This window comes from Hibiscus syriacus, unplaced genomic scaffold (genome assembly GCF_006381635.1).
Source record: "Hibiscus syriacus cultivar Baekdansim isolate YM2019G1 unplaced genomic scaffold, ASM638163v2 tig00003840_pilon, whole genome shotgun sequence".
Lineage (NCBI taxonomy): Eukaryota > Viridiplantae > Streptophyta > Magnoliopsida > Malvales > Malvaceae > Hibiscus > Hibiscus syriacus.
The window spans coordinates 17040-29269 of NW_024061984.1; the positions used below are offsets into that span (position 1 = coordinate 17040).

The 12230-nt window shown below is 35.8% G+C and overlaps 1 protein-coding gene and 1 pseudogene across 1 annotated transcript; one reads left to right on the top strand and one right to left on the bottom strand.

Moving 5' to 3' along the window:
* Window positions 1-4755: 4755 nt before the first annotated feature.
* Window positions 4756-7579, bottom strand: LOC120184448 (annotated as a pseudogene).
* Window positions 7580-10402: 2823 nt separating this feature from the next.
* Window positions 10403-12185, top strand: LOC120184468. Its single transcript, XM_039188932.1, has 2 exons — window positions 10403-11016; window positions 12038-12185. Exons 1-2 carry the CDS (start codon window positions 10554-10556, stop codon window positions 12085-12087), a joined length of 513 nt encoding a protein of 170 aa, XP_039044863.1. The 5' UTR covers window positions 10403-10553; the 3' UTR covers window positions 12088-12185.
* Window positions 12186-12230: the final 45 nt, after the last annotated feature.

The window sequence follows — 12230 nt, forward strand, 5'->3', positions numbered from 1 at the left end:
GGAACCCATACTTGCCTAATTTTAAAACGTTTTCCTTTCTTCAAAGGACAAGTATGTTCCAAATGACCATGATAATGACAATGTGAGCATTTTGCCATTTTTAAACATAATAGATTGTTTTTAAAAATTAATTCTTTTTCTTTTGTTAAGCTTTCAAGCTTAACTTCTAACTCAAAATTTTTCTTTTCTAAATCATTTATTTTGATTTTTGAAAGTTCTAAATCATTTTCAAAATTTCATTTTGATTTTCAAAATCAACTCTAGCTTTCAAAATCGATTTATTTTCAATTTTGAGTTTTGAAATTAATTTTGTATATTTGGAATTCATGGTCTCAAATCCCAAATACAACCTATTATAAGCATCTTGTAACTCATCAAAAGTAAATGAATTAATTCATTTGAGTTAGAAGATACCTCGGGCTCTTCAAGAGCCATTAGAGACATCACCTTTGTTGGTTCTTCTTTCTTGTTTCCATGTATTTCATCGAGCTTATTCCAAAGCTCCTTGGAACTTGAACATGAAGAAACTCCTTCATAGATTTCAGGACCAAATGCACACAACACCATGTGTATGGCCTTGGCATTAAGTTGAGCTTTCTTTTGTTCTTTGTCACTCCGCTTATTCTCATTCTTCTTTGGAGAAAGTAGTCGTTCTCGATTATCTTCCATGCATCAAGATCATTGGATTGGATGAATACATTCATTAATTTCTTCCAATGATGATAGTTGTCTCCATTGAAGTAGGGAGGCTTGTCCGTTGGTAGGGAGTCTTCCATGTGGAATGAGCCGGAGGTGGAAGCCATTTTCTCGGTTGCGTCGGGAATTGGTAGAGCTTCTTTTAGGATCGTCTCAAGGTGGTTAAACCTTCTTAACGAGTTAGGCTCTGATGCCAATTGTTAGGATTTTTGGAAGCTCGAATCGATAACCGGAATGGTTTGTAAAGAGGGGTCGGAACGGTTTTGTGTTTAGGGAGTAAGGAGATTGAAAGATAGAGAATTGCACAATGATTTATAGTGGTTCGACTTTCTCAACCAAAGTCTACGTCCACTACCTTAGCTCCTCACTAAGGATTTTCCAACAAATTCACTAATTTGTTCTTTCTTTTGAGGATAAAGAGTAACCTTACAAACTCCCTAGTTTTTCGGGCTAAACTAGAACCTTTCCCTAGCTTTTACACGGACTAAGCTAGAACTTTTCCCTTTAGAAAAGGATAAAATATGTAAACAAGAAAACCTCTCTAAGGTAGGTGTTTACAAGATTGAGCTCACAAGAATAAAATATTTACAAGAGAAAGATGAAATAAGATTGAAAAACTCTTCTCTTGTGTTTGATTACTTGGATAGTTGTTCTCTTACTTCTTCAAGTGTCCTTAGCTTGTATTTATAGCTTGGAATGTGTTTGAAGTCGTATATAGTTGTTGGGGATGTTTTGGAGCTATTTGGGGATGAGAAATAATTAATAAAACAGCTTGGAGCGTGGGGGGAATCAATACCCTCTCATGGGGAATCGATTCCCTAAGTGCAATCTGTTTTTGACCGTTAGACAGGGGGCAATCAGTACCCCTGGGGGGAATCGGTACCCTCTGGGGGGAATCTGTACCCCCTGGACAATCTGTTTTTTTCTTGAAACTTTTAAAAAGAAAATATTGTTGGCTCGATTAAGGCTCAAAATACTTTGTAAAATTGTTTTAAAATAGTTTAAGTATAAAACACAATTTTACACTTTAGTAAGGATTAAAATGAACTTTGAAAGACTTGGAGCAATATTTTGATATTCGAATAATTACATCGAATATACTTAGAATTTTTTTTGTAAAATCTTAAAATACATTTAATTTAATTTGTTATATCGAAACATCAAAATATTTTCAACAGTTTCGGAACTCGTTTAGGCTCGATATCTACATAAACATAATTTCCGAGACAATTATCAAAAGTCTAAACCTTATCATTAACGTCTAATAGCTTAAACAAATTTAATGAATCAAACTTCAACTTTCCTTTAGGGGAATCGATTCCCCCCAGGGGGTATCGGTTCCCTCTGCATAATCTGTAAAATTTACCCATATTTTACTGTTCAAACCCGAAAATCATCAACTCTTCACTAAATTTTCTCATACAAAGTTTCTTTCATACCACCAAACTTAACTACAACCATTTTAACTAACTTCTATCATTTCAACACTTTATTATTTCCAATACTTCATTCAAATTCTTAAAACCAATAATCATACCCAAATTTCAAACATGTTATTAATCAATTATAAACTCCTAACCCTTTAATTAACCTCTTGACAAATCGAAAATCTTATTCAAACCTCAAAAACTCATCCATATCGAATTTTCATCTAAAAACCCATTTCTCAAATCTATCTCTAAAACATTTATCTTATTGTTTTAATGTCATATAAGCTTTCCTTTAGCTTATATAACATCCAAACTTCTATTTCCAAACTAAAAATCAAAGAAACGACCAAAGTTCAAATTCTTACCTTGAGCTTGGGTGCCTCATGTTGAGAGAAGAAGATGAAATAGATAAGTCTCTGAAAACTTATCTCCTCAATTCATTCACATGGGTATTATAATACCCTCAATTATTATTTTATTTTTTATTTGCTCAATGACCCTTTTACCCTTATTATAATTCCATATTTACTATCATACCCAACACACAAAATTCCTCCATAAATCACTAGACTTATCACTTTATTCTAATTCACCAACTAAATTTATAAATTCTTACAATTTAGTCACTTACCCGGTAATTGGGATGTTATATTGAATGTAACCCCATTCAGGTTAATGTCGATCTACTTAAAAACAGGGTACAGATCAGGAACAATCGCATCTCATGGAAAATGGCGAGTATCTGAAGAAAGTTTTCATGCCCTACTCCATTGAGGTGATGGAGACGTCTATCAGTGAAGTTTATGGAGCTTCCGAAGACACTTTATTGTTGCATCAAAATCCTGGTGCAGCAGTGAACCAGTTGTATCAGGACCCTGAGCTTGTTGAAAAGAATGCTGAAATGGTTGAGAACGAGGCAAGAGTGATGATGTGCACACAATCGGCGAAGACCTTCCATCCGAAAATAATGCACCTCTATCATTCTATAAAAACCCCAACATGCTGTTGAACCAGTTGGATCAGGATTCAATAGCCCTTGAGAACAAGGAGGCTAGAGCTGATGATGTTCAAAAATTAATGACAACTTTCAGTCCGAAGATAATTCAAGTACGTTCTTGCATCAAAATCCAAGAACAGTGTTGAACCAGTTGAATCAGGTTTCTGAAATGGTTGAAAACAAGGAGACCATTGACCTTGATGTGCAAATAACCAATGATGACAGGTCAGCAGATTTAGCCGATCAACCTGTAGCGAAAAGGGTCTCGGCGGAATTGACCGAGCAACCCGTAGCAAAAAGGATGCGGCTTACGCCTAACCTTGAAGAGAAAGTGGACTCCTAGGGACCTTTCAAATTGGATTTCATTTGTTAGTTCTTTGTTTCCACCTTTCATACTATGTATTTATTTACGTACGTTGTGCCATGCTGTGAATAGTGTTGGTGGCAGCAGGAGATTGGTTTTGGTCAATTTCTTAGAGTTTTCAGCTTATATTATTATACAATGTCAAGTAGAGATTTACTTCTTTGTATAAAATTGACCAAGTGTTACATGCCTAACATTTTGTAAGATTAATATTTCAACAAGTCAAAGATTTAAGAAAATAAACATAAAATACAAATCAAATGATAAAGGTCTTATAATAAACATCCCCACTAAATAGAATAAGGTATATACTCAAAATCAACTACTGTTGGAACTCTTCTCGTAATACAGATGTCCAAATTAGCACATCAGAAATGATTTGCACACCAAAAAAAAAATTATGAACGTTGAATTTTACTAATTTGGGCGATGCACAACTTCTATATTATATTTCATAAAATAGATAAATGCAAGCATGATAATGACACAAAAATTTAGACGTTCAACATAATTCATAAGTAGTAATCATAAGTTTAGCATGATTATAGGCTAACTGCTATCACATAGCAAATCCATAATCAAATAGAAAAACAAACACAGGTCATGTAGAACTCATAAGTCGACCCTTTCCATCATTAATCAACTCATTCATCAATAATATACATATGATATCAAAAATAAAGTTTTTGTTAGAACAAGGACAAATACGTAATTTACCCCTACAACTATTTGTGCTTGTAAAAAAAAAGCAGTATCTAATTGTATTTTATTTGAATATATAGTGGATGGAAGAGGGGGTTCTTCAATTGGTATTGAGCTCTTCCATAGTTAGGTTGATTGAAGAGAGAGAAGCAATTAATATATTTGTCACACGACAGAATTTTATATATATATAAATATGGGATAAATACAATGTAATATTTATTCAAATATTTTCAACATTTGATAATAAACGATTATACACATGTATATTTAGTGTTCGAACTGAGATTTCAAGAGATAACAACAAATCCTTTATCACTGAGGTCTTTTGGTTCATGTCTCATAACAGACTTTAGATAAGAGAATTATTTTTAAATTTAAGATCAAAACCACTTTACAAAATCACCTTACAAGAAATACTAGTAAATCCAAAACCATGAAGTGCATTATTGAACTAATATCCACTTAATAATAAACCTTACAACACGAAGTCATTTGGCTGAGATTTTTACTCACTACTGGCATTTAACATTTGCAATTTTCTTTGTTAATGCCAATAGCATCATATGCCTAGGATCCGGTTTTAATAACTCATCTCCACCACATCCATCAGTAAGTTTATCATTTCTTGATTTCAAGCTTGGCAACCCAGTAATCGAGTTGATCGGCAACACATGCCAAACCAGTTGAACCATACGAACTGAATTTCTTCACTGCATTTTTTACCCCGAGAAACTCATACACATCGTTATCGAATACAGGGCTTAAGTTTCTCATGTCCTCTAGACTCAAGTCTTGAAGCTGGCAGTTCTTGGAAACGCACCGACTATATCGTGAGATGTTCTAAAAGGAATCCCCTGGAGAAGTAAAAAAAACAAAACTCATTTATTTCATTGTTTTCGGAAAGGAACGAGAAAGCAATGGAAAATGGAAAGAAATAGAAAAGAAAGTAACCATATTAATTAAGCAAGCAAATGAAATAAAAAATTCACAATAACTTTCCTTTTTAACTAAATAATCAGCAAGTGTTGTGGCGTCAAGATAGCCTGCAGGTAAAGTCTCCCGTATTTTTTCATCATTCAAAGTAATATTCTGAGCAAACTCAGCTGACACTTCAAGCATGCCTATGATGGTCTTGACGCTATCAAATGTCGGTTCCTTATCTTCCTATTTCAGCAAGCAAAGAAACGAGAATGACTCGGTTATTACTCTAAAGACATAAGGAAAATGCACGAAAAGAAGCTAAAATAGATAAGGGCTCAAAAATGCTTTAGTAACAATATCAAAATAAACAACATAAAACCAACATGATGTAAGGTCAGGTGTCCATGAGTCCATGAAATGGATAGACCAAAATAACCACAACATCACGTGCAAAAAATAAGCTTCTACCTGCAAATCACGATTATAAGCAAGAGGAAGTCCTTTGCACAATGTGAGAAGGGTAACCAAGTCTCCGATCACTCTAGCAGACTTTCCTCGAACAAGTTCCATTGGATCAGGATTTTTCTTTTGAGGCATTATGCTACTTCCAGTGGACACAGAATCACTAGGTGTAATGAATCCAAACTCCTCTGAAGCCCACAATACCCATTCTTCACCGATTCGAGAAAGATGAACTGCGATGATGGAATTAGCAGAAAGAAACTCTAGGACAAAATCTCGATCTGAAACTGCATCAATGCTGTTTGAAAATAGAAAATGTAACTATGTTAACAGAAGCCTGATATCTGTAGCTAATGAAACATACATACAATGGTCATGTGTGACATTCCAGAAACTCAAATATGATGGCTGTTTCAGCACATACCTGTTCCTCATGGGAGCAGTGAATCCCAGAGCATTGGAAGTCATAAACCTATCAATTGGTAGGCCAGTACCAGCTAGTGCACACGCACCTAGGGGACTGAAATTCAACCTTGCTTTACAATCTAATAAACGGCCAGCATCTCGGTCAAGCTACAACCAAAAAGGCTGAGTTAGCAATTCTAGAGGCAAATTTATAAAAGAAAAAGGGTAAGACACCATCATGAAAACATACAGAAAGTTGAATTAACCACCTGCAATTTTTTAGCATACATAATAATCACTTGTTCTTTCTTTTAAGAAAAGAACCGGTCTTCCCAGCAATATAACCATAATTGATTTGTTCAGAAGTTGATTACCGCCAACCATTTATAATCACAATCTATAGGTTTACCAGGTTCCTATATTTCTCTATTTTATTTACCCTTCGAGAACCAAGCTGCACATCATGAATGTGTTTTACTTTCAAAGGTAGTCCTTTTTCTCTTAATAGGCTTCCTTATTAGTTTAAAAATACAAGAACAAAATTTTACAGTAACCAATAAAGCAATCACTTTATTTTTCAATATATATGTACATGTATATGTTTGTGTGCGTGTATATATGGATGTTCAATTTCATCTAGACTAGCTTATGAATGAAAAGATTCAAACCTGCTCTACATAAGCTAGAAGAAGATGTTGAAGTAAAACAGGCTGCGCCCTCTATAAATGTGTATATCCAGGAATGATGAGACTCTCATTATTTAGAGCCAATTTCACCAGAGCAACTTGGAGATTTCTAATGCTAGCAACAATCTTGTCTATAGCATCACGGCACCACAAACGAAAATCGGTCAGAACTTGATCATTTCGGCTTCGAGCAGCGTGGAGCTTCTTCGCAGGCTCACCAACCATATCGGTTAACGCAGCTTCAATGTTCATGTGGACATCTTCCCGGTCAGTCCTCCACACAAATTCACCAGCTTCTATGCTTCTCTCTATTTCATCTAGACCTTTCAAAATACTATCCCTTTCGCTTATACTAATCAACCCCTACACGCCAAAAAAAAACACATTCATTCAAATTAGCTAGAACAAACAGCAAAATACCATTGTATAAATGACAAATCATAAAAACTGAGTTCTGTATTTCCAATAAAATCTCTCAAAAACACTAAAAAAAAATAATTGAAAGAGGGACAAAAAGGGAACCTGTTGAGCAAGCATAGAAGCATGGGCTTTACTTCCCATAATATCATGCTTATACAACTGCTTATCAAACGAGATAGACTCAGTAAACTTCTCAACGATATCCGTCACACTCTCTTCGAATCTCCCGCCCCAGAGCTTGGTCTCTTTTGGCTTAGTGTCGGCTTCAGATGAGTGACTCATGGTGCACAACAATGGCTGGAACCTCGAGTTGAGCCTGTGAAGCAATGGGAATATGGGTTTGGGGTTGGGCAAGGATTTATTGGAGAGGAAGGTGGATTGGGAGGGAAAAAGCGGGGTTTGCAATGAAGAAGAAAACAGCAAGGACTCCATTAACCAAAGCAGAAGATAGAAGAAGACAATAACTATAGTGCGCCTTACGCATACAGGGTTTAGGGTGTTTTCTTTTCCTCGAAATGTGTCCTGTCCGGTCGAGATGCAATGGGGTTGGTTTCGGATCCAACATTTCGGGTCTTTAGTTTGGGCCAATGGGCTTAATATATTGGGTAAATCCAACTCCTCATATTTCTCGGATTTGCTTAATATTAACCCCCATCCAGCTTAATATTACCATTGGGTTACATACTATGGATTTATTTACTATCCACTGTAGCAAAATATCATTGTATAAATGGCAAATCATGAATTCGTCAAATGATTTTCGTGGTTAAAATAAAGTGTTGTTCAAGCAGTATTTAGAATATTATTCTTTTAATAAAATTATTTTTTTCTTCTTTAGTTAACATGAAACGAGATCAATTTTAGTGATTGTTATCAATCATCGATATTTTTTTTACTTTCTTATCTTACGTCTTTATTTTTTTATTTTATCATTTTTAACGTTAGATTTGAAGTCACTTCAACTTATCATGAGATATAATGAAAATTTGAATATTGTGTACAGCTTATCAATAATGAATTATCTTTGATTTAAGTTTCGACAACATTAGTAGGTAAAATCAACTCACAGTAATAAAACTTTTAAGCTGAAATATTCAACATCTAAAAAACCATCGAATAATTTGACGTCTCTTAACACAGAACGAAAAATATTAACCCTTTGTAGTTTTTTTAATAGAGACGAAGCAATCTCCAAAAATAAAACATCCTACGAAATCGTTCAAAACCCGAGCTAATAATTTTTTTTTGGGATTGAAAAAAGGAGCTTAAAAGCCAGTACAGAGATTAACGCCTAAGATAAGGAGGACCATAAAGGTCTCTAGATAAGAGATTATGCACTCCATGAGGAGGAGTCGAGAAAATGGAAGTAGATCCGTCAGTGGGATGAGGCATCTTCTGCTGGAAAGTTAGCTTCCCTGCGAATCAAAGTAAAATCAACACACCAAGTTCTCGAAATAAGATGAAAGATAGCACGGACAAGAGCAAGGGGCACGAGTAAGCGGTTGGAGAGGTGACCAACTTGAAAGCTTCGCTGCAGTCTGTTTGGCATTGAATGCGCCCGAAACCGGACCATGCGATGCGTAATCCGTCCAAAATACCCCAAAGCTCAGCATGGAGGGGGTTTGAAAGTCCAATAGCCTTGTTAAAACCAACAAGCCAATTTCCATAACTATCTCTAATGAGACCGCCAGCAGAAGCAAAAGAGGATGAAGTGGAGATCGAACCATCAGAGTTTAAAGTGACCCAGCTAGTCGGAGCTGGGAGCCATCGAACTTCCTCCTGAATAGTATTGAGAGGAGAGCAAGAATCCATTTGTGGATGCGCAGAGAGGCAGTAGGAGGCCCAATACTTACTTTGACCAAGGAGGGCAGTGGTCGATTGGGACTGGCCTGCGAAGATAGTGGAGTTTCCACGTTTCCAGACCTGCCAAGTGATTGAAGCAAACTTGATTTTCCAAGGGATTCCAGTACCTGCAAAAAGGAGATTAGATTGAATATTTGCTAAAATCCAATCTTCAATAGGCAGCGAGAAGAATGAATTATGTTGAGCAGGTCGAATAATAGACATCCAGAGAAACTTAGTATCCTTGCAATCTCTAATAATATGAATAGAAGATTCAACAGCGCCGCAGATGGAGCAAGCCGGATTATCCGTGAGGTTGCGATGCCCAACGAGACAGATTTGAGAGCAGTTTCTCTGATAGATAACCAAAGAAAGTACTTGATTCGCTCTTGAATAGGAAGGCTCCAAATCGAATTCCATTTGGATTCGGAAATCTTCTGAAAAGCAGATTTAACCGAAATTTGACCATGAGAATCCGGATCCCAGTAACAAGAATCGCCGCCAATGGTGGGATCCGGAGCATGAATATTCATGATGAAAGGGATGGCCTCAGGGACAAGAAGCTGATTAAGGAGAGACCAATTCCAACCACCATCAGGAGAAGCAACATCCGACACAAGAAGATAATAATCAACTATATCATGTAGCAATCTCCAAGAATTGTGACAGAAAAATATACATCTCATTTGAATCTATAAGGAAGCAAAGAGGCGGCGTGTTCGAACCTATATATTTAAACAATTGAAATATCAATCTAATTTAAATATTATCTCGATTAAAAATATAATAATTTCATAAATTAATTCCGTAGTTAAACGTTGATATTTTTGGGTGATTATAAGATAATATATATTCGAAAAAAAATATTTAAAATTTGGGTGCTTTGCATTTTTCTCGGGGGAAGCTTTAAAGGTACTTTGTTTGTTGATTTTTTGTTCTTTAAAGTTTCCAACGAATCTTTTCTTTATGTTCGAATATTGAAACACAAGGAAGGAAGCTTGGGGTTTCCCCCCTCTTCTTTGTTTTGCTTCGCATCCATCGATGAAGGAAGCTTTTATCTCTAACGTGTCCATCTTTTTTCTAGGGGCTTTATTCTGAGATTCTGTTTGTATTTCATTAAGAAATGTGAATGAAATTTGAAAAAAGTAAATGGAACAAGAGGTTCTAGTTTTATGGTTATTTTATTGTCAAATTTGAAATCTATTTTTAGCAGAAAATTATCTGTTCTTTTTGCCTATTTTTTTAGTGGAGCCGGTTCATCACTTAGCATCTTTATTCTTCAGGATCATGTCTAAATTAATTGTATTGACAGTAAATATTGTCCAAGGTTGCATTTTTTGTTTATCACAAAGATGGACACTTTGTGATACGCAGCCAAGGAAAATATAAGATTTTTAAAGTTCATTTTAATGGTTTGTTTTTGCTGCATCAAATTCCTTAGGTGAATTCTTGTGTTAATTGCAGTTTGTTAAGTGTGTGATTTGTTTGCAGAAAGTGCTGATCAAATTGCTTATCTGCTGATTCGGATTCTGCGGGGGCTGGATTTTAGCTATATTTGTGTTTCATATTACAAACTCTTTCTTGTGCCATAAGATTCGAAAGACTTGCTTCGGTTAATTATACATATGGCTTTGGCCTTTACTCATCTTTCATGGTGGTTATGGAGTGGGAAACATCAAGAACCTAGCACTGCCAACAGATTGTCTTTAAGTTCTTCATCTGATTCAGGGTTATGGGAGTCAGATAACCTGAAGTTTCCTCGGATTAAGAGGACTAATATGGCTCCTTCTTCGAGAAGAGTTAAGAGGAAATGGCATAGTTGGGAGGAAAGAAAGATTGACAGGGAATATGATGTAGTTCTTGTGCCATCTGATGGAGGGTGTGTTTCGGGGTCCGAGTCTGATGGTTCTGATTTCTCCATTGGATGGTTGGAGACTCATGGACCTGGATTCCAGAGTGATGATGATTCGGATAACAGTTTCGCAGTGTTGGTTCCATGTTACGGGCACAATCAGGATAATGTAGTGGCAGATTCGAAGAACAATATTCTAGGCGCCATTGTGAAAATTCGCGACAATTATTCAGCTGGTAAGAACCATTTCTCACTCGTATTCTAATGTTAAGAATGTATATTAACGTTCAATTCCGTTGTCTTTATTGCTTAGCAAGTCGATAACTGGATTGTTTCTAAGGTTTAGATTTCAAGCCTTTGACATAATAGGAAACAACCTGGATTTGAAACGATGCAGCACGGCATGTGACAGGTCATTGACCGGCTGCTTAACACTAACTTTAGCTTCTGGCTTTGTGAATTAAAGCATATTCAACACTGTTAACCTAGATGCACTTCCTTATGTTTTGAACTGGTCCACGGATATTGTTGAGTTGTTCAAATTATCTAAAAAATCTTCAAAAGTATTTGCAGACTAACAATGTTATAGGTTTAAAATTAACTAGTTACAAGGAGTTTCTCGTTGATTTCAAAGCTGTAATAGTGATCTGAAAACAAAGAGAAAAGTGATTTTTCATTAGTTGTGAGGTTTATGCATTGAACTTTGAAAAAGTTCGACATTTAACTTGTTATTCTTTCTTCTGATTGGCATCTTGCTCTCTTAATTTCTCATCCCCTGCACATGTCTGAGTGCACTTAATTGGGAATAATCTGTTACGTTTTTTTGCCCATCTTCGATTGAAGATGATGTTTTCCAAGTTTTATGCTATCTATAGCAAGGCCATGATGATTAAAACCTGAGATAAAAGGCCATTTTACTTTGGCTTAAGGCTGAAATGTTTGCTCTCTCTTTCCAACATGGAAGTCACTGTTCAGCCATTCTATTAATTTGCTATTTTTTCGGAGAACTCTCTTTGTTCGACCCTTTTAAAACTGATTCTCACATTGGTTGCATCTCTTTATATGTTTAGGGTATACATAGCAGTCTATTTTCTTTTAACTCATCAATTGTTATCATTACTTGTCTTCTGTTCGACAATTGTTGGGAAGACATGTGCTTTAAGTTTCCGATCATGGTCATCTTCCGTAAGCTGTACGGAACTTGCTGAAGCATATGGCTTGTTCTGAATCCTTTTCTTTGTGTTCTTCGATTTGCAGAAAGCAAAATGTACGTGGAACAGTGGCTTTCTTCCCTGCAGACTAACTGATACCGTGCTCTGTTGAAGATTGCATATGAAAGCCCAACTGCTGGAAGAACACGGTCTGGTATTTATAAATATTATATAAAGATACTGTAGATAGTGTATTAAAAAAAAAAGATGAGAAGACGGAGGTGGACGAATGGCTTGCT

Bases quoted from the DNA above. Each gene is read 5' to 3' on its own strand.
- LOC120184468 (XM_039188932.1), top strand. From the start codon at position 10,554: ATGGCTTTGGCCTTTACTCATCTTTCATGGTGGTTATGGAGTGGGAAA. The intron at 11,017-12,037 runs GTAAGAACCATT...TTCGATTTGCAG, and splicing joins TCGCGACAATTATTCAGCTG to AAAGCAAAATGTACGTGGAA.